This window comes from Corvus hawaiiensis, chromosome 3 (genome assembly GCF_020740725.1).
Source record: "Corvus hawaiiensis isolate bCorHaw1 chromosome 3, bCorHaw1.pri.cur, whole genome shotgun sequence".
Lineage (NCBI taxonomy): Eukaryota > Metazoa > Chordata > Aves > Passeriformes > Corvidae > Corvus > Corvus hawaiiensis.
This window is the reverse complement of record NC_063215.1, coordinates 51,646,882-51,670,737: the sequence shown is the minus strand read 5'-3', so window position 1 is coordinate 51,670,737 and position 23,856 is coordinate 51,646,882. Positions and strand designations below refer to the sequence as shown.

The window sequence follows — 23,856 nt, the reverse complement described above, 5'->3', positions numbered from 1 at the left end:
CATTTCTGCAGTTATTGTTCTGTCTCCATCATCCCTCCTTTCCTTTCTTCCCCACGTGCCAAATAAAAGAAAAAACAAATCCCTTTCATTCTAAATATTTAAAGTCAGTTCCCAATATTAGTGGGTACTTCTACAAAAATTATGTTTTCCTAAAAAGGAGGACAACTCAGCTTGCATACCTTTAGTTATTAAAAAGCTGTATGTTTCTAAGCCATGAATGGAAAAATCTAAAACCAGGCAATGACCAGAAAGGTTTTCATCATAAACATCTAGTGAAAAATAAATGTTTAAAAACATGACCCTTTGGCTGGTGAAAGTTAATAGGGGGTTAGACTTGAAGGTGGAATGGATTAAGATTTAAGAGTAAGTTTTAATCTTGAGCTATAATGAAAATTAGCTTGAATGACAAAGCAATGAAATAGATTTAGAAGGAGATGGGACAGTAATTTTTTTGGAATTTGGATTGAGTGTTATGACTTATTTTTCTACATAATACAGATAACTACATGACTTAAGTGTTTCTTTCTGATGAAAATAAAGTAGGTGCAAGTACAGATGTGATTGTATGAAGAATAATTTAGCCAAGTCTAGCAAAAAAGGGAGACTTAAATTATAAATTATGTCAATATAATTGCTTATGACTGGGTTAGCCATTACTTATAGTGGCCTTTTCAAAAAAAGGATTGAAAATGGAAAAACTTAAGCTTTGATTTCAGACAATAAACGGAATCAACTGACTAATCTTACCCCTTTTATATGATTGTTTTTTTCACTCTAAATTGAGATTCTCTGAGTGTGATTGATTTGTTATTGAAATATATTTTGCAGAAAATTTCAACTTCTGTTCATCCTTTTAGGCTCTCATTGCTTCAATGTCAGTGAATGTCATCCTTTAAGGCATTTGATCCTACTGAAGACAACCCACTTCTTCAGTACCTGTTTTGCACCAAAAGGCTGTTTTTCTTCTGTGGATGCTTTTTCAAGGAGTAATATGGCATTGCTTTTTGTTAAGAAAAGGAATAATTGGTGAATTAGAAAGTATATTTTCCTTTTAAAAATAGATGGAGTGAGAGAAATTTCTGAATGAGATTGTCTGGGAAAAAAATTCCAGCTTTACTAACTGTGTCTTGACAAACCATTAGGATTTAATTTGATGATACTAAATATAGAAACTGGAAAAGGAAAGTATCAACTTACTATAGCTAGCAAGTAATTAAAGCAGATGGAAATACGGCATGTGTATTTTCTCTGCAATGTAGTTCGGAAACCATGCTGATGATTTGGGATGAACCAAATAATTTTAAAGTCGTGCTGAAGTAGTCTTAGAGGCATTGTAAATAACTGTTGTATTTTGATAACTTTTGTATAGTAGAGCTCTCCGTATCATTTAAGCAAGTTTGAGTTTTAGTACCACTTAACTTGATTTACAAGTATTGGTTGAGTTTAAAAATAAGGGTTGATTTTCAAGGAGCCGTTACAAAACATTTAAACTGTTTTCTGCTAGAATTGGTTCCCATTCTGACTAACTTTTAAAGCTGTTTCTAAACAATTTTTTCCTCTTTCGTAACAGTTTCTTCAAAATATTCTTGTGTTGTATTGAAACATGTCATGAAAATATTTTTGGTGTCATAATGAGATTGAAACTTACATTAAACTCTGTTTTGACGTATTCTGCAAGTTGGTTTTACACTTTGGCACAGAAAGCAAACTTATGTGCCATTAACAAAACTAAATTGGCACAGAAAGCAAACTTATGTGCAGCTAACAAAACTGAATGTCTCGCAGGTAATAAATTGCTTAGCAATCGCTCTGAGAATAGCGCAACGGGAATGTACAGAACTGGATTGCTGAATCCTGTGAACTTACGTAACTCCATTAGAGACAGCAATGCCAGTGTAGAACAGCTGAGCATTTCTCTCAGAAATAGATGTCGTGTAGTAGCCAAGTGGGGGATTAAGTGCCTGGTCGTACGAAGCACTAATGGTGATCTCTTCCCTAATTTGGTTTATAGTAAAGAGTTGTACTTCTATCCAGCTACTTCTTGTCTTTCTGTCAAGGTCTTCAAGTCTACTTTTTTCCTCCTGGAAAAATTGTTTCAGTTCTAGCTTGTACAGATAATTCTAAGGTGTTCTACTCCTGAAAATTAGTTTAATTCAATCTGGCCAGTTGCCTGTCCATCTGCAACATTTTTTAATGGGTATCTTGGCCACTGACTAGAGATAATGTCTAGTGTTACTGAACTGAATACCCAACCCATCTCTCATAGCCCTGTGATATTATCTTGATATAGCTCCTCCCATTTAATCTGTATTTCTTGTTTGTTTGACATCACATCTGCTTGTTTTGCACCTGAATTTTTGCCTCAGCTGAAGATATATTCTGAAGGTTGTATCATATTTCATAGAGGCATAAAATCATTAATGTGGGAGAAGGCGTCCAAGATCGAGTCCAGCCTATGACCAAACACCATCATATCAACTAGACCATAGCACTAAGTGCCATGTGCAGTTGTTTCTTGAACACCTCTGGGGATGGTGTCTACACCACTTCCATGAGCAGCCCATTCTCATTCTTGACAACCCTCTCAGTGAGAAATTCTTCCTGATTTGGGTGGTGCAGTGTTGTATCTGTCAGTCATGCCTTAGACAGGTCATGATTCTTTTAAAAGCCTTTTAAAAGAGAACTTTTATTTCATCAGTGTTTAAATTATTTGCTTGTTTTGTAAGTAACTTTGCCGTGAAAATCCTGGAAAGAGCTTTCAGGATATAAGGTCTGTATGTTGTATATAATGCAGGTTGTATCTACCATTGATTCTCACTTTTTTCTGCTCCTCAGTCTTCTCCTAGTCTTAGCAGGAACAACAGCTTCAACTGTTCTCCAAAATCTAAATTGCATATTGTTGAGGAATTTTTCCTCCTTTTCCCTCCTATTTTTAATTTTATTTTGATACATATTTGTAAGAGATATCTGCTCTTTTTCGTCCTCAGAAAATAAGGTACAGTTATTAAATTCCTTTGTTCCATTATAATTTATTGTGGTGAGGAAAATACCCCACTTTTCCATTTTCTGCAGCACATCCAAAATAACCATATAAGAAAAAAACTGAGTTTTCTGCTAACCATATCAGGATGCCGTCTCTCCCTGTATTCAGTCAAAGACTGCTGAATGGAATGGGGTTGCTCCCAAGTATCTCTTTCTGTGAGCCTCACATATGTGCTAATGCCTCTGTCAAATCCCCTTTCATCCCCCTAAGGTCGTATTTCACTGGTGAGACCCAGTCTTGGAAGCACTCAGCTGCTAGAGCAGAAGGAGCAACAGGGCCTGATTGCCCACTTGACCTCTTGTCACGGGTGAGCTCCTTCTTGGTTTGCTACTGATTGCTAAAATTACTTTCAGGATCACATATTGTTGTGTCCTGGCCCTGAGGCCTGAGGTTTAAACCACTCTTGACTGCCTGGCTTCTGAACTTGTGAATTCCATTCTCATCTTTCTGCCCAGCGTGTTGGGCTATCAAAAGACGTTCAGGTAATGTGCTCCTCTTTTTGAATCTGATTACGGAGTGCTCTGTAGCTTTACCTGCTGCCATGATTTTGATTTGTGTTACCTGATTGATAAAGGCTATCCCTGTTCCTGGATTTGGACAAAGCACGTATTTCCAAGATAGGCTGTGGTAGCATAAGCTCCTGATTAGCTCCCAGACAGCCTCTCATTTGCTGTTTGGTACAACTCTAGGAGAAAGGAAACAGGCCACAGTGAATGAATGAGCTATTCAGCCATGCTGACCACTCTGTCCCTGTGCCAAGGCATGCTTGGCACGTCTTCTTCAGGTGAGGACATCTCCTGCCCCATGATTAATTGGAACGTGGCATGCCTTTTTCTGATAATTAAATTTTAAGGTACAGGCACTGTAATAATTTATAATCATGATGAGCTCAAAATGCAAGCGGATATTTTAAACCAGTAGGATTTTTCAGACAATTAAAGAGTTAATGTTTCAGTGTGGGCCGTTCACAAATAAACAAAACCCAGGAAGGATTGTAAGTCAAGTAGTTACTTCTGATACTGATCTGTACTTGGCAGTTCTGAAAGTAGAAATGGATTATCAGCACATCAGAGGAGCAGGTATTTAGGAGCGTGAAGAAAGCTACTCTAGGTGTATGGGCCCCTGTGACATGTTATACCTACTGTATATGGTATTAAACATCAGGAAACCTGAAAATAAAAAATGAAATTTTCCCCTGTGTTTTAATCTCAGTGTAGATGTTGGTGAGCAGTGCATGGCCTCGGACTTACCTTCTTTTACAGAAAATTAATTATAAGTGTTTAGGAATAAGTGTGAAAAAGAAAAATTTCTTCTTATCCAAAGGTAGAGCGCTAGTGGATATCTGTTCATGCTCAATACTTAGAAATTATGTTGAGCTTCATAGTGTCATTCTCTAAATAATTAATTGTAAACAAAAGTCATTAGAGATGCTTTGGAAAGCTAGTTGCCATAGTAAAAATAACCCAGTATCTGTTTTTAGAGTTCCTAAAGGAATAAAATACTGAATTTTACTTAGGCATAAATTGAACTAACACATGAAGACTGTTGAATATCATAAAGGATATTTTAATAATAAACTTCTTGTGAAAGTGTGTTTTTTAGGGAAAAAAATTTCAAGCTCTTGCCCTCTGTGGATTTTATTTCAAAGGAAGACTGGTATAGTTAGACCAGCCCTTTTGGAGGAGATGCTGTTGGCAGGGGACACTCCTTTTACAGCTGCAGACCATATTTGTCCCTTCCCTGCTCATTGTGCTGTGCCCTTAAGGCACTGGCCCAGGTATTTAGATAGACTTGCAGTGAACCAGATAGCTGAAGAACAAGTGTCTTCCTTCCACCTTTTCTGTGATGTCTAAGAAATCCTGGCCTAAATTTCTTCGCTTGTTTCTGTTTTTGTTATCAGCAACACAAAGACCTTGATTGACAGAGCATCTTCTAATTGTGAGATTTCATAAGGGAGCAAAAGATCTTCCTAGATAAATGGATGGGTTTTTTAATTGGAATTTTGAAAATGAGAAAGATGGGCATACATAGGTTTTGAGGTTTGGATTTTTTTTTGTTATAACTGTCTACTTTTGTATGTAGTAATGGATTTTTAAGACTGTACTCTGTGATTGTGGTCAGCTTTTAGGAAAGGCTGTTTTAAGTGGCTTTGAAGTACTTTCCTGTATCACTGTATTCTTATCATGTACTAAGGAGAAGAAGTTAGTCCTGTAAAACAAACTTTTTCTGGGTATTAACTTGGTTATTTTATTTTGTCTTAAATCGATCATAAGATATATATTTTAAGTGCTTAAATATAACATACATCTCATTTTTTGACATTATTTGACCAACAAGAAGAAAAGGGGAAAAATTAATGCAATACTCACTGTAGCAAAAAAGATATGATTGTTCGGGGCTATCACAGAGGAGACATTTCTATATAAAATTAATTCATGATAATGCTTGCAATTTTTTTTAATGTTTCTTGTTGATTTTGTAGACTGAACTTTTCTGTTTGCAACCTGCTGCACTTTTTACTGTTTCTCAGTATATCTTACTACTTTCTGTGTGTACCAACTCTTATCTGAGTTATAACTAACTCTCTGTTCTACCCACAGAGAGCAAGGTTAGGTCAGACATCTTCCAAATCACTAGCTGGTTATGCACGAGCATTTTCTTGTTGGCACTGTACTTGTGTGGTTCTCTCAAGAGACAAGCAGCACTGACAAAATCTGGGGATGCCTCCTGAGGCTCTGGTGTTTCAGACTGGTGTTCAGGTAGCAGCACCCTGGGAGAGCTGGAACACACAACAGTTCAGCTGAACAAGGCTGAACACAGTGCTCTGACCCAGGGATCCACACATCAAGTCTGAAATGGAAGTTTACCAAAGTCAGGTTGATGTTTGTGTAAGATGTGTGGTGATGTATTTTTCTCTTAGGTATCAGCTCTTGTTTTGATGTAAAATTAGAGAAAATGAACCATGTACATTTTTTGAGATATTTTCATCGAGTCGTAGACTATGGTTTTCTGTGCTGCAAAATAACTTGCACTCAATTCTAGTAATAAGGTGAATTACACCTTTGTGATTAGAAGCATTCCATCATGACTAAATTGCTGGCAGGAGCGGATGACCAAAGTACAGCTGACCATGAAAGAGTTAGTCAACTTTCCAAACCATAACATCTGGTTTGGGGTAAAAAATATTCCTCAGCCAAACTTTCATCTTTCAGCCACAAACAGTGTGGAACAGGAATTGCTGTTCATATTCCATGTAGTTAAAAACACCAGAGCTAATGCAAGGACTGACTTGCTTCACCTTACCGCATAGAATATAACTAAACAATCCAATAATTACTGGCATAAACAAGGTGATTACTGTTACTGACTTACTCTGTAGTGGTTCTTCAGACCAATGCACACAGTATTTCAGTAGATTCTTATTAATAATTATGTTACTGTTTTGTATAAAAAGTATTAGCTGGCAATCTCAGTATCTTTATAGAGTATGATTCTGTCTGTACCTCTGAAATGATATGCTGGCTGAAAATACGGTAAAGCATGGCAATGTGATAAGCATTGCTATGTGCAGTTAGAGTACAGCTGGAATAGTATGAATTACTCAAATAAGCAGTTTATGCTTCTTAGTATTATGCAGTTGTACTAAAAAAGCTGTTGGTGTTTTTAAAAGCATACTTTTAGCATTTACAAGCATGCTTAGCAGGGGTTCACGCTCTGATTTAAAAATAGTGCAAAACTTGTTTTATCTACCTACCTCCAATGTTTGCGATCTTACTGCTTTTCAACTTTCAGAAACTTACTTGAGAAGGAGCTGTTTATTTTAGCTAGAACTTTAAGTCTATTCATTTGCTCCAAGGTGCTTCAATTTCTGCTTGCATTTCATTGAAGTGCTGTTAAGTTGCTTTTGCTTAAGTTAGTACAGACTTTTTTCCCCTGGGTTCCTATATTAATACAGTGCATCAAAGTCTCAAAGATAGAATCTGATACAGCTATTCCATTTCTTTAAAAATACTGAGGTTTATAGTAATTTGATGGAGCTGGAATTCAGGCTGCTACAAGACTATGTTATGATGCAACATTCAGTTGCATGCATTTTATTTTTACATTTCCCATGAGATACCAATGCCCTTCATTTAGGGAATGAGTCGTGCTTGAATTTGAATTCAATTTGTTGCTGTTCAGTGCTTTTAGTAAGGAGCAAGTCAATGATGAGAATTTAAAGATATCTTCTGAATGTGGCATTGCACATAGATTTATTTTTCACTTGGAGTTTTCAGTGAGGTTTCCACTGCTAAATCATAATACCCTTGAAAATGCTTTATGATTTATACTTTCTGCAGATCATAGTGCTGCAGAACTTGAGACTGGAACACTGCCTGAAGTGAAGAACATCATGGCGCCTCTATGCACAAGGACAAGAGTCAAGGGCTGTTTTGAGTGTGGGATTTGACCTAGTGTTCTGCAAGTGCTGATTATAATGACCTGATCCTAAGTGTGAGGTTTATTTTTTTTTTATAGTACCTTTTAAACTACCTTGTCCAGCTTCTCTAAGGAAGGCCTATTCATGCAAGATAGTGCACATAACATTTACAAAAATGCTAAACCCTCTGTTTTCAAGTTATTTTTGATATGAACAAGGAAGTTGAACACTAGACACCGTAAAAACAACAGGAAACAAACCTTTGGGATCCAATAGCTGAAGCTGTTTGTTGGTAACAGGAGGGAGTTGAAAGCTTTGTGATCAGAAGTTACTGTTGGATCACCAAAGACAATAAGAATATAAAAGGTTGAAACCTTGGGTGAAGGGCATTTCAATGTGATTCAATTCAAATTCAATGTGATTTTGCTAATAGAAGTACATGTGGTTTAGTTGTCATTTTTTGCAATGTTTTGGTAGAGTTTTATGAGTCTCTGTACCATGAAACTCTTGTCAAAATAGGGGAAAAAAAAATTATTTATCTGGGGAAGAAGAAAGCCAAAAATGTCCTTGATACCTGCAGATATGTAAGTAGTACTAAAAACAAGTTGCCAAACCTATATAAAACCTATGTTTTTTCCTCTTTCATTAAATAGCATGTACATATGTTTTAAAAAATTGAATTAAAATAAGTTTTTGTGATATTTTTAAGTTAATTCCTTGCTATATAAAGACAAGTGAGGCTGGGGGTTTTGGGTTTTTTACATCTAATGCTGTTTCAGAACATTTTTCTTTTTTCTTTTCTCTTTTCTATTGTAATCTGAAGCCTGTCCTTTTGGGTTTTTATGGCACACATAACAGAATGGGGTATGTTATTTCAGGCATAAAATTTAGAGTAAAGTGTCTGGACCTTTGTTCAAACAAACAAACATAAGAAGACCATGGCCAAAGTCTTGAATCTGCTCTTTCACTTATGAGAACTCTTTTGAGCTTTGTAGCTCATCTGAACACTAGTCTGTAGACACTTTCCCTAGTCTGCAGCGTAGAGGCTTTTGCTTGGCGTCAGGAGAGCAATTCTGTGCCTTCTTCATATTTCCCAGCCTTGAGGGCAAGTCGGCACAACCTTCCTCTGTTGCCTGGTTGAATGCTGTTGGAGGGCTGGTCTAGGTTCTGTCCTCAGTGAAAAAAAGAAAATCCCCTGCTGCTTCTTTGTTGTTCAGTTTTGTTGTTTCTTGTTAATTTTTAAGATATACAAGTTACACTGATCAGAAGACATTTTTTTTGTTCAGATGTTTTACAGCTCTGCTGCCTGTATATTTAGGAAGTGTGGGGTGAATTGCTGGATTTCTTGAAGCAAAAGATTCCATTAACCCCACCATTGCATGAGTAGTTTATTCATTGGTAGATGCACACAGATGCAGACACACATACTTCTCTGTACTTCCTAGTTAAAAACCAAGAAGATGATCTGCTATGTTATGGTGCAGTTGAAACATCCCTTAGGACATATCTGGTTATGTTAAAACTTTCATTGAATGCTGGTGGTTTGGCTGCTTTCACAGCTTTCTTGAACTGCTTAGCTCCCTGGGCTCCCCAGATTGCTGGCTGCCCTGCCCTGATCTTTTCTGTTCAGCTGACTTACTCGCTGGGAAGTCAGTGAATTTATGTAGTGAGGGACCTCAGACCTTAGAATACGCAGAATGCTTACTAGATAAGCTGTCAAAAGTGAAATTGTATCTGGGCAACCATCAAGCTTACAATCCAAAATAACTAGTGTTTGCATTTTAGATGTTTCTGAAATGAAATATTTAAGAACAGGTAGTGTTTGGAAAGGAGAGATTTGAGATATGGTTTTTGTTCCAGTTTAATTTCTTCTTGTGGTATATACTCTGTGTATTATTCTCCAATGGAAGACTTGTGTTCAATTTTTTTTTTTAGTCTGTGCTTTGAACTATTTTAAATACATTCAGGGGGTTTTAAAATGCATTTTTAAATGTGTTTTTTCCACCAGTGTATTTACAGCAAGAACATGGATATAAAGAAAGCTTTCATTAGGAAAATTAGGCATTTAAGAACAGAAAAACTACTCTACTCTACAGGATGTATAATAATATCATGACTAATACGGCACTTATGCAGTTACATCCTTAATAACATTTGGTAGTTTATTTGTATGATGAAAACAAGCCAGATTGGTTAAGTAGCTTTCAGAGTACCTAGGTATGTTTTTCTTAGGATTTAATAGATAACCAGAATGCCTTTTCTCTTAATATAATATTATTTCATGTTTTCAGGTAATATATGCTTTGAACACTAAAAATGATGAACATGAAGCAGCTATCCAAGCCCTTAAGGAAGCTCATGAAGAAGAAATCCAACAAATTCTTGCAGAGACCAGAGAGAAGATCTTGCAGTATAAAAATAAAGTGGCAGAAGAAATGGATCTCAAGAGAAAGATTCAGGTTTTGGAAGAGTCACTGGAAGATCACAAGAAGATGAAACATCAGGCATTGACAGAATTTGAAGCATATAAGGATAGAGTTGAAGATATGCAGCTTTGTGCAGAAGCTCAGCATGTCCAACGTGTAGTGACCATGTCGAGGGAAGTAGAAGAGATCAGAAAGAAATTTGAGGAAAGGCTACGAAGTTTCATACAGTTGCAAGTACAGTATGAGAAGGACAAGCGTACAGCTCTGGAAGACTTAAAAGCTGCCCACAGGCTTGAAATTCAAGAACTTTTGAAGACTCATCAGAGTCAGAATGCTACTTTAAGTAAGGGGCAAGAGAAACTAGAGGAATTGCATAGACTGGAGCTGGAAGACTTGAACAGTAAAGTTGAAGAGTTAAGGCTGGAAAGAAAAAAGCTCATTGAGGACTATGAAGGCAAACTCAGCAAAGCACAGTCCTTCTATGAACATGAACTTGACTCTTTGAAAAGATCGCAGCTTTTTACAGCAGAAAGTCTACATGCTTGCAAAGAGAAAGAAGTGGAGCTAAGAAAAGAATTTCAGAACCAGGAAAGTATGTTACGGAAGAATCTGGGAAAGCTTAAAACTGAATTGCAAATGGTCCAGGATGAAGCTGCCAGTCTACGGGAAAAATGCCAAAAGCTTCAGGTGGCTCTTGGTACCGCAGAAAACAATGTTCAGGTGAGACTGATGATATGTTGTTCCCAAGACTGTGAATTTTCTTTTCCTATAGATACGATCTTTCTGTGTGGCTGCTAGGTTGAGGTTATTGGAGTGTGTAAACTTAATTTCCCATCACTTATACTTGCACGTCATCTTCTTCGAATTTTTTTTCATTTATATATATTTTAAATTTATTTGTTTAATTAACAATGTTTTCAAAAGCAGCAACTGAAATACTGCATGTTTTCTGTATGTTACTGGTTTTGGCTCGGGTAGAGTTAATTTTCTCCATAGCAACTTGAAGGGTGCCATGTTTTGGATTTGGGCTGGAAACAACGTTGATAATTCAGGAATGGTTTAGTTATTGCTGATCAGTGCTTACATAGAGTCAAGGTCTTTTTGGCTTTTCACGCCATTCCAGCAGCACGGATGCTTGGGGTGTACAAGGAGTTGGGATGGAGCACCTCTAGGACAGCTGGCCCTAACTGACTGCAGGGATATTCCACATCATGTGGCATAATGCTCAGCATATAAACCTGGGAGAAGGAGGGGATGTTCGAAGTGATGACATTTGCCTTCCCGAGTCACTGTTACACCTGATGGAGCCCTGCTTTCCTGGGGGCGGCTGAACACCTGCCTGCCCATGGGAAGTGGTCAATGAATTCCTTGTTTTACTTTGCTTGTGTGTGTGCGGCTTTTGTTTTACCTGTTAAACTGTCTTCATCTCAACCCACGAGTTTTCTCACTTTTACCCTTCCATTTCCCTTCCCTGTCCCACTTTGGCAGTAGTGAGCAAGTGGCACTGTCATACTTAGCTGCTTACCAGGTTAAACTCCAACACAGTTTTATTTAGTTGGATTGACTCTGGCTGGATGCCAAGTGCTTACCAAAGCTGCTCTATCACTCTCCTCGTCAGCTGAATGGGGGAGAGAGACGATAATGAAAGGCTTCTGACTTGAGATAAGAAGAGGGAGAGCTCACTCATCAGTTACCATCATGGGCTAAACAGACTCAACTTGGGGAAAAGCAATTTAATTTATTACCAATCAAATTAGAGGAGGATAAAGAGAAGTAAAACCAAATCTTAAAAGAGCACTTTCTCCCTACCCCTTCATCCTTCTGGGCTTAATTTTATTCCCAATTCTCTAACCTTTTCCCTCACACTGATGCAGGGGGATAGTGAAGGGGGCCTGCAGTCAGTTCATCACATGTCTCCTCTTCTGCAAGGGCCCTTCAGGAGGTGGGTTTATGGAAAGCTGCAGTGAAGGCGAAACCAGTTGTATGTTGATCATTCCTGTGGTAAAGGAATTTTGTTCCCAAGGAAGAGGAAGAGACTAGTACAGTATCTGCAGCAGATTTTAAAGTTAGGTCCTACTCTGACACTGTGGATGAGGTGATCAGATGCATAATCTCAACACATTGTGTTTCATTACACATCCTGTACAGTGTTTTCCCCAATTCTCTCTTCTGCTTTAGTTTCTGAAATGACTCTGTACTGTTTCAGTAACTTGAATTATAAGAAATCTGTATTTCCTTTTGAACCAGAACAGTATTTTCTTTTCCTTCCTGCATGGCTGTTAACACATTACACTATTCAAGATATGCTATTGTGAATCAGTACATCTGATTTAAAGCATCATAAAAGTTTAGAATCACAGAACTATAGAATAGTTTGGGTTGGAAGGGACAGTAAAGATCCTCTAGCTCCAAACCCTCTGCCATGGGCTGGGATACCTTGCCCAAGACCAGCTGGCTTAGAGTCCCATCCAGTCTTGAACACCTCCAGGGATGGGGAGTCCTCTGGGGGCAACCTGCAGTGCCTCACCACCCTCACAGGAAAGAATTTCTTCATAATATCTAATCTAAACCTTCAATTTAAGGCAACTCCCCCATCTTATCACTACATCTCTTTGTCAAAAGTCCTTCTCCAGCTCTCTTTTTAGGCCTTCTTTAGATACTGGAAGGCTGCTCGAAGGTCTCCCCAAGAATTTTCTCTTCTCCAGGCTGAGCATTCTTTCAGCCTGTTTTGATAGGAGAAGTGATCCAGCCCTGTGATTGACTTAGTGGCCTCCTCTGGACTTTTTCCAGCGGGTCCATGCTTTTCTTGGGTTGGGGCCCCCACACCTAGACACACAGTAGAGCAGGTGGGGGTCTAAAAAAGAGCAGAGTAGAGGGACAGAATCACCTCCTGTGAGCTGCTGGCCATGCTGCTTTTGAAGCGTCCCAAGATCTGATTGGCTTTCTGGGCTGTGAGTGCACATTGCTAAGTCATATCGAGCTTTTCGTCCCAGAGTCCTTCTCCCCAGGGCTAGTCTCCAGCCAGCCTGTACTTGTGCTTGGGATTGTCCTGACCCTTGCAAGATCTTGCTTTTTGATTGCCTTCAATCAAGGCCTTGTTGAACTCCATGAGGTTTGCACAGTCCCACCTCTCAAGCTTGCCAAGGTCCCTCTGGATGACATCCCTTCCCTCCAACACGTCGACTGCACCACACAGCTCAGTGTCATCAGTGAAGTTGCTGAGGGTGCACTCGATACCACTGCCCGTGTTGCTGAGAAAGATGCTAGAAAGTGCTGGTTCCAGTAGTGACCCCTGGGGAACATTTGATTTAAGTAATTGCCTAGCTCTCATTTTATGTATCTCCATGTGTAGCTTAATTTGAGTCAGTAGTAAACACTCAGAGTTGCAATGAAGAACAATAAACTGCTGTGAACACATGATGTATTCTTTAATGTGAATAACTCTCAGATATCGGAAATCATGTTTCTAAAACTGACCCCCAAACTCTGTGGAACATTTTATAGTTTTTATTTTTTCATATACCTTTTTGAACATTGTCATGTTTCTCTTATGCATTACTGTCATGCCATGTACCCGCTATCTTGTTCTTCAAAAAATATTTTTGAAGCATTACATATAATACACAATGAATATGGCAATAATATTACACTATTTCAGCTTTTGTGTGAATAAAACTTGTTTGCTGAAAGGTCTCTTCTGTACCTTTTAACCTAATGCTCATTTAAATTTACATTATATATGATGGTAACAGGTATTATGTGTTTCCTCTAGGTTCTTCAAAAACAGCTAGATGATGTGAAGGAGGAGGAGATGTCATTGTTAAGCAAACACAAAGAAGTGGAAAGCGAGCTCGCAGCTGCTAGAGAGCGCTTACAGCAGCAGGCCACTGATCTTGTTCTCAAAGCCAGTATGTATGTCAGTAACTTAATCTGGAAATGAACTTCATCCTTTTATTCTAGCCTTTCCTTTTTCTGTCACCCTCATGCAGGTTTAGAGTGCCTAAAGACTGTTTAATGCCTTCCATAGAAATTTCCAACAAGATTTGGGGTTTTTTTAACTTTTTTTGCTCTCGCATGCATTGTCCTGAATTTCCTTTTTTGTGTACTTATTTGTCTGAATGGTGTACTTTGTATGGCATGTACGTATCTTCCAGGCCTTGGAAGTGCACTTATACAGAACAATTCTGCTCTGTATCTGTTCTCCACATAGTCACTGAGACATGCTTCCTGTTCTTCCACCTTTTTTCACTTGTCTTTTCTTTTTGCTGACTCTGTGGTACTTTGCTTTATACCTACTGTCAGAAGATTTGCAGCTTATTGAATAATAAATCCCTTAAAGTTTTCTCTATAGCTGTTTTCTTTGTTCCTTTGTAGTTGCTGGCGTGTGGAAAGGCACAAAAATTAGTTTAAGACCTGACTGTACACATGCAGGTTTCTTTTCTCTCTGGCATTGTCTCCCTAGTGAACTCTTCAATGGTAGGGCATGGCCCCAGTACTTGAACTTGGACAACTATACAATAGGTAGGGTCTTGGGGTTAAAAAAGGGCCTGGTTGAACTAGACCAATTATAGCAATTCCTGATTGTTTTCCACACAAATTAGCACAAGCCCAGGAACAGTCTAGGCTGTATGTGGGAACAATATAGCGGCCAGCAGGAGCCTAAGACTACAAGGTCCTATTAAATCAAAGAGCTAAAAGGAATAGGCTTGCTGCTGAGAGTATGTAAAATGGGAATCTGACCCTCCAAAAGGTGTTTTGTGAGGCAGTGATAGAAAAACCTCATGAACCCTGTTCTCATGTGCTCTAAAGCTGTTGCTGTTTCATTGCTTAGGCAGAAGCATGGGAGGGTTTTACCAGGCCGCCCCAAATGTAGTGGAAATAAGTACCCAGGCTGTTTGTCTGTATTACTGATGGCATGGAGTCAGCTAGCCTGTGATTGAGGCCAGCCCTGGTCTCCTGTGGCACCGAGGTTTTCTGCTTTACCCGAAGTCCCAGTGTGTCTGTGCTGTTGCCAAGCTCAGTGGCGCTGTCAGCAGTACATCTTTGTTTTACAGCGCATCGCTGCCCAACAAGAACCAGGATCCCTGTTAGGAGTGGTGCCACCAAGCCATTGCCATGTGATGTAATTGGTTGCCAGCCTGTTTGGAAATGGTTTCTGACACTGGCCCACTGCCATCTCCTTGGTTTTCAGCTCACACTGTCAAAAATCCTGCCTCAAAGAAACTGAATTCTCATACTTAATTACCATAAAGAATGTTTACTCATCATATTGCAAGTTTAGAACATTATTGAGTCTCTTTTGGGCATTTAATATATTCTTCTTCCGTTTATCCTGAGATTTCCAGCTTGTAAGGAAACTGCTGCATTTCATATCTTTTATGTAGAGCATGAGCAATGGGAAACCTGTCTTGTGTGTTGGTATTGCTAGGACAAAAGCTCTACATCTGTGTGTGTGTGCTTACAATAATATATATATGACATACCTCCTAACAAACTGAAAATTCTTGTATTATTATCCTTGTTAGATTATAAAATTCTGGCTTTGAAAATACCTTTCTTAAATGGCTGAACTTTGAAATAAGGATTTTTTTTAAATGGTACTAAGAACCTAAGCATACCCATTATCCTAAGTTTTCTTCTTCAGTTTTCAGTTTTACAAACAAAAATGTTGAAATTATTTTTAGAATTGTTAAGGGCTTAGTACAATTAGAGGTGTGCATTTTTAATGAAATTGTTATTAATTTTGAGGCATTTTTAATTTCCGAATTTCATTGTCTATCTCATGGCTCTTCTCTGAAGAGAAGGCAACAAAGGCTAAAACAGTTTCCTTTTTGGCACATCTTGCTTTTAACGACAAATGGAAATGAATCATGAAGCTCAGTGATTTTGTCGTGTGAGAAACAGCATATAGTCCACTTTCTTTAGCTATTTCTTAGTAACGTAAATTTAAAAGCAATACTGTTATTAAAACTGAACTGTCATTAAATCTGTCATTTTTGAAGGTTATAATAAAATGAGAGGGGAAACAACAAAGTTTCCTAGAAACTGAGATTACAAAAACCAGTAAAAAATTATTCTGAGTAAACAGTACCTCTCATCTTTTAGTTGAACTAAATTAGAAGCATCCTCTTTTTCAAAACAGTCTTCTATTCACCCCAGAGCCTCTCCCAAAATAAAAGAAATTTCACTGCTTTAGTCAGTTACCTACAGTAATACAGATACACATCAAGAAGAACAGACAGAAATTTATGAAGTCACAAACCTTTGTCAACTGGTTGTGTGAAGGACAGATGATTATATTGTGTAGTTTGAAGTTTACTTCTTTCGTTTGTTTGTTTTTTCAAAAATATATATAAAGAAATTAAAAGGAGGCCTCCAACCTGGAAGGATTTAGATAATACTTTACTATAGAGACAGTTTAGTTACATCTTTCAGTCATATTCCTTCAGCAAAATAAAGTATAATTCCGTAAGTTTTACAGCAGATAAAGCTGTGTATCTACTATGCCAGCTGAATTATGAGTTTGATAAAGCAATGACATGTTTATCTTTAGACATCAGTGTTCTGCTTTCTGTTGTGTATCTTATTGTAGGATAGAAATATGCAGGTTTAGGTGGGATAAGTTCTTCAGTGTTCTTTGAATTGCCACCTTCTGCTTTCCTTTGGTAGTCAATATGCAACTTGGAACAAGGAAAATTGAAATGAGAGGAGCTTCGGCACCAAGTGCTCTACTGTTGTTGGGCATTTTACAACAAAACTAAACAATTGAGAAGTGGAGAGGAAGATAAATATTGCAGTGAAGACAAGGGAGATCCATATGCAAGCTTCCACCAGATTTGTACTATCACTGGAATATGAATGTGCACTTCAATTGCATGAAACCAATGCTTTGAGGTTTTAAAGAGCTGTTTTGTTTTTAGGTCACATTGGAATGCTTCAAGCTACTCAAATGACTCAAGAAGTTACGATCAGAGACTTGGAATCAGAAAAGTCTAGATTAAAGGAAAAATTGTCCCAGCTGGAAGAGGAAAGAAATTTATTACAAAGCAAAACACAGAGTCTGGATGAGCGACAAAGGCAGCAAATTCTGGCATTGGAGAAGGTTAAACAGCTTATTGGCTTTAGTTGAATAAAATCAGAAAACTTAGGATTCTCTTAAAAAAACAATTATGCTTTAATTTTTATTTGATATGACCGGACTAGGACCAGTATCTTTCAAGTGTATCTCATGTAGCAACAAAGAATGACTAATGTAGAGTGTAAAGTGAGATTAGAGGGAAGTCAGATTAGATGTTCAGACTGCTTTGGACAATCTTTTAACAATTTGATTTGATTTATGACCTTGTGTGTATATGCCTAGTATCTAAACTGTCTGAGGAAGAACAATGTGAAATAATTAAAGAACAGTTTAAAATGCTATTTGCTGAAAATGCATTGAACATTGTTTGAAAATACTAAACAGAAGTTCTCCATAGGCTTGATACCAAATTTTTGTTTTTCCAGATTAAACAGAGGAAAAATTAGGTTTTTAATAAGTATTTATTGTTTTGCATGGATCTTTTTAAATTAGCTTTTTGGTTATTGAATCATGTAGCCAGTGCTTAGTGTTTGCTCAATTTTTTTATATGAAAGTTAGTTTTTTGCAGTTTTATGTCATCAGTAATGTTTTTGTATTTTTTTTTATTCCTACTGTTCAGATTTTTTTACCATTGAATAATTTTCTTTTCCTGTACTTTATAGAAAGTAAATGAAGCAAGGGAAACACAACGTGAATATTATGAGAAGGAGCTGGTAAAATTACAAGCAAGATTGGAAGGAGAGGCTGCACAGTTAAAGGAGGCTCATTCCAAGACCTTAGAAGAACTAGCATGGAAACACCATACTGCAATTGAGGCTGCACACAGTAATGCTAATAAGGATAAGAAGAAACTGCAGATGGTATGTTCTTATTTTCTTAGTAATCAAACAAAAAGCAACTGTTACAGTTTGCATCTTGTACTGCATGGTTTTGTTTTATGGCAAATTTAATTTGGAATTACCTGCAGGCCTCTGGAGAAACTGCTTAGGCTTTAGAAAAATAACAAATTCCTTGGGAAAAAAACTCCAAACAAACGCTTATACTGTCATTTGTCTGAATACGGAACAGAAATTCTCAATTTATACAAATGTATTTTCAAGTATTGTAGTTCTGTTTTCCCAGGATTTCTGGCCCATATTCAGAAGAGTTGGTATATCAAGATCAGTTCTTCTGAAGGAGATGAAAGATAATATTATTATAGCATTTATTTAAAATTTTCATTGACAGTCGAAGTACAAAAAGATACTTTATTAGGACTTGGCTATATGTGTACTCAGAAGATGACAAGAGGTCTTCCTAGCTTGCATCATAAAATTATGTACTGTACAGCAACTCACTCTCCAGCAGCTACACATTTACCTTTGACTGAAATCCTGAAACTGAAAGGCTTTTCTCTTGTTTCACAAAATTGGCCTTTTCTTTCTCGGAATGAGAGGCACATTTTTGAATTACTATTTCCTAATCTGATTGTATGTGCATTAAATACAAATTTTGCCTTTCACAGGAAATACAGACAAAGATTAATTGTTTAATTCAAGGCCTTGTTATACTCCTCTTGATGTATTCACAGGAAACATACCAAGGAGCATAGTTGTAGTTAGTGACGTGCATCTCAGACAGCCTGGGTTTGTTTCTGTAAATTATTCTCCTAATATGTTGCTTCTTAGTTCAATTTTTAATAAATCCAAAATATTTTTTGTCACCCAGTAACTGAAATAGTTCTCAGAGACATATGTGCGTCTGATCTTGCAGGTTTACTTTTCTTTGCAACTTTAAACATGCCTGTTATTAAGACAATGTCTCTTAGGGTTTCTGGGTATATTTTTCTTTTATTTCAGTAAGATGTGGGGTTCTTTTTCTTTTGTTTTGTTTGTTATTAAAATAATGTGGAGAATAAAACAAAAGGAGATCACAAACTTTTTTTTCTTAAATTGTTAAATTAGTTTAAATAGGGAACACCTCTATAAGTGTGAGAAATGTGAAATGATTTTAACGAGGAAAAACTACATATGAAAAGATGTTAGGATCAAGATCTCGGTCGATCTTAATCAGATTTCACTGATCTTAAATCTTAATCAGATTTCACTGTCTCCTCTGTCAAACGTGTCTCACCAAGGCATGTGGTGATCAAATAATCCAAGGAAGAAAACAGTCAGGCTTAAATGCAGAGCAGAGTTGAATTTTGTATGCGGAAGAAGCATGGTACCAGGAGCCTTGGGATAGAAGATATGAGGATTCATTGGGACTGGAAGCCTGGGAAATGCATCTGTGAAACAGAAGAGAATTCAGCAGAATTAGAGTAGGAGTCAAATAATAGCTCAAACATTTCTTTTTGCTTCAATATTTCCATCTATAAAATGAGCTGTAAAAATGGCATCAGGAGGATCATGAAAATAGAGTTGCTAATAATTTTGCAGTACTGCACAGCTGTACTGACAAGTATCATCAGAAAAATAATTACTCTGATATCAGAATAGGGTCTAAATAGCACCAGTGGAATTTTGCAGACAGCAGATTTCAGCATGAGCAAGACAAATTGGTCAAGCTTCACTGAGCAAGGAGCATTTATCCCACATGTTGACTCATGTGGACCCAGTGAAGAAGGCAGGCACTTGTTCAGTTAGGTTGTTCAGTAATGTGTTAGTGAGTGTAACCCTCTGCTTTGTCGCTCTGTCCAACTTCTACCGTGAATGAGGAGATCGTGCAAGCAGTGTACGCAGAAATTACTCATTGCCTACTGCATACCCTAAAGCAGTGCTAGAAATAACAAGCTGCTTAGTGTGCCTAATGTGCTTACCACTCCCCACAAAACACTTGAGGCGTCTCTGGGTTTGGATGAGGAAGGCTTGGCCTCTGTTGCGTCTTGGAGTTGGCTGGATAACACTACATTGCTGTCTTGCAGCAGGAAACCTTGGGTTTCCTTAGACTTTTATACCTTTTCATGACTGGTTTTCCTCTTTAATACTCTAGTTCTTCCTCCCTGTTTCCCCAGTCTTACTGATACCTTCAGTTGTACTTTTTGTTTCAGGCTGGCTCTGGTCTATGTATTTTCATGGCTGTTTCTGAGATATTACTGATTTTTCAGAAACCTGATCCCAGGTCTACACAAAGGCACTGAATCAGTGCTAAGCCTTGCATTTCAGCTGAGCCTCTAGGAAGGAGTTAAGAGCCTCTAGCTCCATAGAAAACCTTGAAGCCTTGTATGGCATGACTCTGGAGCATCTTGCTTGGCAACCTTAATTTTCTTGTGGTATTATAAGTTATATAGTATATTCCACTGAAATACGTAATGAAGTTCTCAATTTTAACATGTTTCCTTTGAAGTATTTTATGAAAGAAATTGTTCTTCTGAAAATGTATTCTGAATATTACTAAAGCTGAAGTATAAATTTGTAATTTTCCTTAAAAAATTTAAAAGTTTTTACCATTTATATATATATACACATGCACATAACATAGGCTCATGTAAGAGAAATATAATTCATGCAGCAGTTATTTTGAGAATTTGGCTATTACGCCATAAAGGTTGAATGAAAACAGGGCTGTTACTTGATTCTTTCCATATAGTTAAACTTGAAAACTAATTGTTGATCTCTTTTGGTTCTACATAAATTTTATAGATATATGGTGTGGGGCTTTTTTTTTCCATTTATTGTAACATGATGAAAAACTTCACAGAGCTCAATCTGGATTTTAAGATTTACTATTTCTTGTGGGGATTATTTGTGGGAAGTAGATGGGTAAAGACTGAATGACATGCAGATTTATCAGTGTAATTTTGTAAAAAATGAAAAGTTCTTCTTTCAACTCAGATTGAAAAACTGTGAAAGTAGATACAGTTTTAAAGCTTTTGATAATTGAGAAGTAATTCAGAGGAAAGTCCTGTTTGTCTTTATTTCGTGATTAATCAAGGATGTTAGATTATAAAATAAACTGAAAAATGAAGACATCCGTTATAAAAGGAAATAGATATTTGTGCTGTAACAGCTTAAGGAAAGGGTTGAGATGACAAGTATTTATGCCAACTAGAATCATTTCCGTATGGTAGACCTGTACTTTGCAGTGACTGTATGGCATGTATTTAATATTTCTTCCATCCTGCCTGTTTCTGAAGGAGTTGGAGCAGCAGTTTGAGAAGGAGAAACTGCATTTGGAGGATGATAAGAATCAGCTCCGACAGCAGCTGGAAAACATGAAGGAAGACCTGACAACGAAACTGACTTCTGCCAATCAGGAGGCAAGGGTTAACTTACTTGTTTCAGCTACCACATTTCATCAATAGTGAGCTTAGACTCCAGGACAGGTCTAGGACTGTGCTGTTGAGTGTTTAGTGCCTTATTTCTGTTTAGAGCGGAGTATTCTTAAAACATGGCAAGTTAGTTGATGCTTCTGAGCAATGATTTTATTGTCCTTCACAAAATTAACGAAGCAAGAGAGATGGAGGTAGTAAACAGCTGATGTGAACGGCTCTTTATTTTTAATTCTTTTATCTTCTCATTAGGTACACAGACCCTCTACACAAAATATGTCAGGAGAGAGGGAAAATTAACTGTGCTTAAACCCATATTCGCTTGTGGTTAACATAAATTCTGGTCAGTTTCCTGGCTTACAAATCATCTTCATGTATTTTCATCAAAAGTTGATAAGAAGTACTTTTAGTAAAACCCAAATTATTTGCTATGTCTTGATATATGCTATCAATGTTAAATGTATCATATCTCAAGACAGTTTTAATTTTTTTTAGTTGGAAATCACCACCTTTTCATAATACAGTATTTTTTAACCTAGAAGTACATTCTATTGATACCAAGAACATCAACCCATTTTTCTCTGGAACTTTTTCTGTGTTTCAAGAAAATATTCATCAGCTTTATTGTTTAGCAAGCCCTATGTATGATTTCAGTGTGTGCTTTAAGTGAGACTTAAACGTGAATTTAAGTATTATTTTGCAGCAACATTTTTCATTACTGTTTTCTATGCTGTACAACATTGAGAGAGCAGGTGTCTCATTCTGGTGACTTGCAAATTGCACAAATGCTAAACTAGCTTAAGAAAAAAACCTGCTTGTTTTTAATATACTAAATGGGGAAGACTTCCCCTCCAAAAGTATAGATTAACTTATTGTAGATTTTATTTGTTAATATATTATATATTACTCTATCAATAGCATATTGATATATTACTATATTAATATACATTATAATGTATTTTATTATTATATATTAAGGTATATATTCTGAAAATATGTATTAACATATACTTTCAGAGTAGGACCTACCAGATAGATGGGTATGCCAGAGATTACACATTACCAGAGTAGCTAGACCTCCCACCTTTAGAGTTCAGCAGCTCTGCTGATCGGTCAGTTGTGAGTACCTGTTTAAACAGGAGGCTGTTCTTCCTCCTGAGGGTTGCCAGTATCTTTGCTTCAGAATTTAGAGAAGGTGCAAGTTTAAGCTGGAACTGCACTTGCTCTTTTAACAGTATGCTCACCTGCATTCAAATTGATGAAAATATGATGTATTTGTTATGTATGTTAACAACATCATACATAGCTTTATTTTTCAGTTCAAAATTACAGGAAGTTTAGTTATTTCTTTTTAGCTTTAACTGGTGTGTTGTATATTAACTTTCATTGTTGCTGGATTAGATCTGAGTAGAGCACTATTGTCATTCTATCATCATCTAACACTGTAGGCTTAAATTTAGTTATTCTTTATCAATCTCTCTTGCATTCATGAGCAATAAACTTTCTCCTTCCCTGAAGGAAATAACTTCAAATGTTTTAAGAATGAGTTCTTGTTATCCACCTGCTATCAAATTCAGGCTTGGGAAATTCATCAGAACACTGAATTAACCAAACAGAGGCATAGCTGAGGAATAGGAGACTAAAATAGGGAACTAGGTCCAGCTGCTGTCCAATATTTGAGTTTATATACAATCCTATGCCAGGATAAATGTAATACAGTATATTTTGCATAGTGAAAAAATGAGAGAAAGCATACAGGCAATAAATTCTTGGTCTGTAAATCCACTCCATGTAGTACAGAGGAGATATGTTTTATTTCATTACTATGTCTATCTTGAGCACATGAAAGAAAAGCTTCACTTGCAACCACAGCTTACCCTTAGATCTCTATTGACAACTAACAACAGTTTCTCAATGCCTTCACTGACCTAGAAAAACTTCCCTGTGATTTGTTTGACACATCATTAGCTTAGATGTTATATTGCTACTGTTGCTTCCTTTTTTTGGTTTGCTTTAAGTTACAGAAGTCATTTAACAGTAGGCTTGTATTTATTACTTTCTCTGGATGCTAGCTTAGTTCTATCTTCCCTGCTGAGAAAGCTGCTTTTGAACCCATGCCATCCTCTTTTCTTTTTGACAGACTTTCTGGTGGCAATTATCTTAGCTAAAGGATGAGAGAAGATTGAAGCCTCATTAGGCTTGCTTCTAGTGCTAAGCTATTTAAGAGCAGTGTAATCTTAAATATTTGCCAATGATTTTTTTGAGAGTTTGGGTTAAGTCAAGATAGTGGCTTTCTCACGTGTCTCAGGATGAGGCTGGCTGCAGATTTGTTTCCTTTCACTGTAGACCAGCCAAGGCCTTTTAGAATGATGCTATGTTTGTGTTACTTGGCACAGTCATCTAAGGACTTGCTGTCTCCATGCAAAGGATTTCTGATGGTGTTACTAAAGGTCATTATAAACAGCCTCCATCATTGCTTTGTCAACAGCAGAATTTATCTTAAGCCCTATGAGTGGCAATCCTGCCTGCTCCCATATCCTTTAGATCTACAGGACTGCTATTCATATTGATGCAAGTGGTTTGCTACTATCAGATACATAGACAGCAGTGCACTGCCAGGATACCAATTTTGGGGGCAGT

General features: G+C 37.2%; 1 protein-coding gene across 8 annotated transcripts in view; it reads left to right on the top strand.

Moving 5' to 3' along the window:
* FAM184A (family with sequence similarity 184 member A) overlaps positions 1-23,856 on the top strand; it is a 75,944-nt gene that overhangs the window by 16,769 nt on the left and 35,319 nt on the right. For all 8 annotated transcript variants that reach the window (XM_048297589.1, XM_048297584.1, XM_048297587.1 and 5 more), the window contains exons 2-6: positions 9,755-10,609; positions 13,662-13,797; positions 16,810-16,991; positions 17,630-17,827; positions 21,082-21,204. In XM_048297589.1, the coding sequence (XP_048153546.1) occupies positions 9,755-10,609; positions 13,662-13,797; positions 16,810-16,991; positions 17,630-17,827; positions 21,082-21,204 (1,494 nt within the window). The remainder of the gene's footprint in view (positions 1-9,754; positions 10,610-13,661; positions 13,798-16,809; positions 16,992-17,629; positions 17,828-21,081; positions 21,205-23,856) is intronic.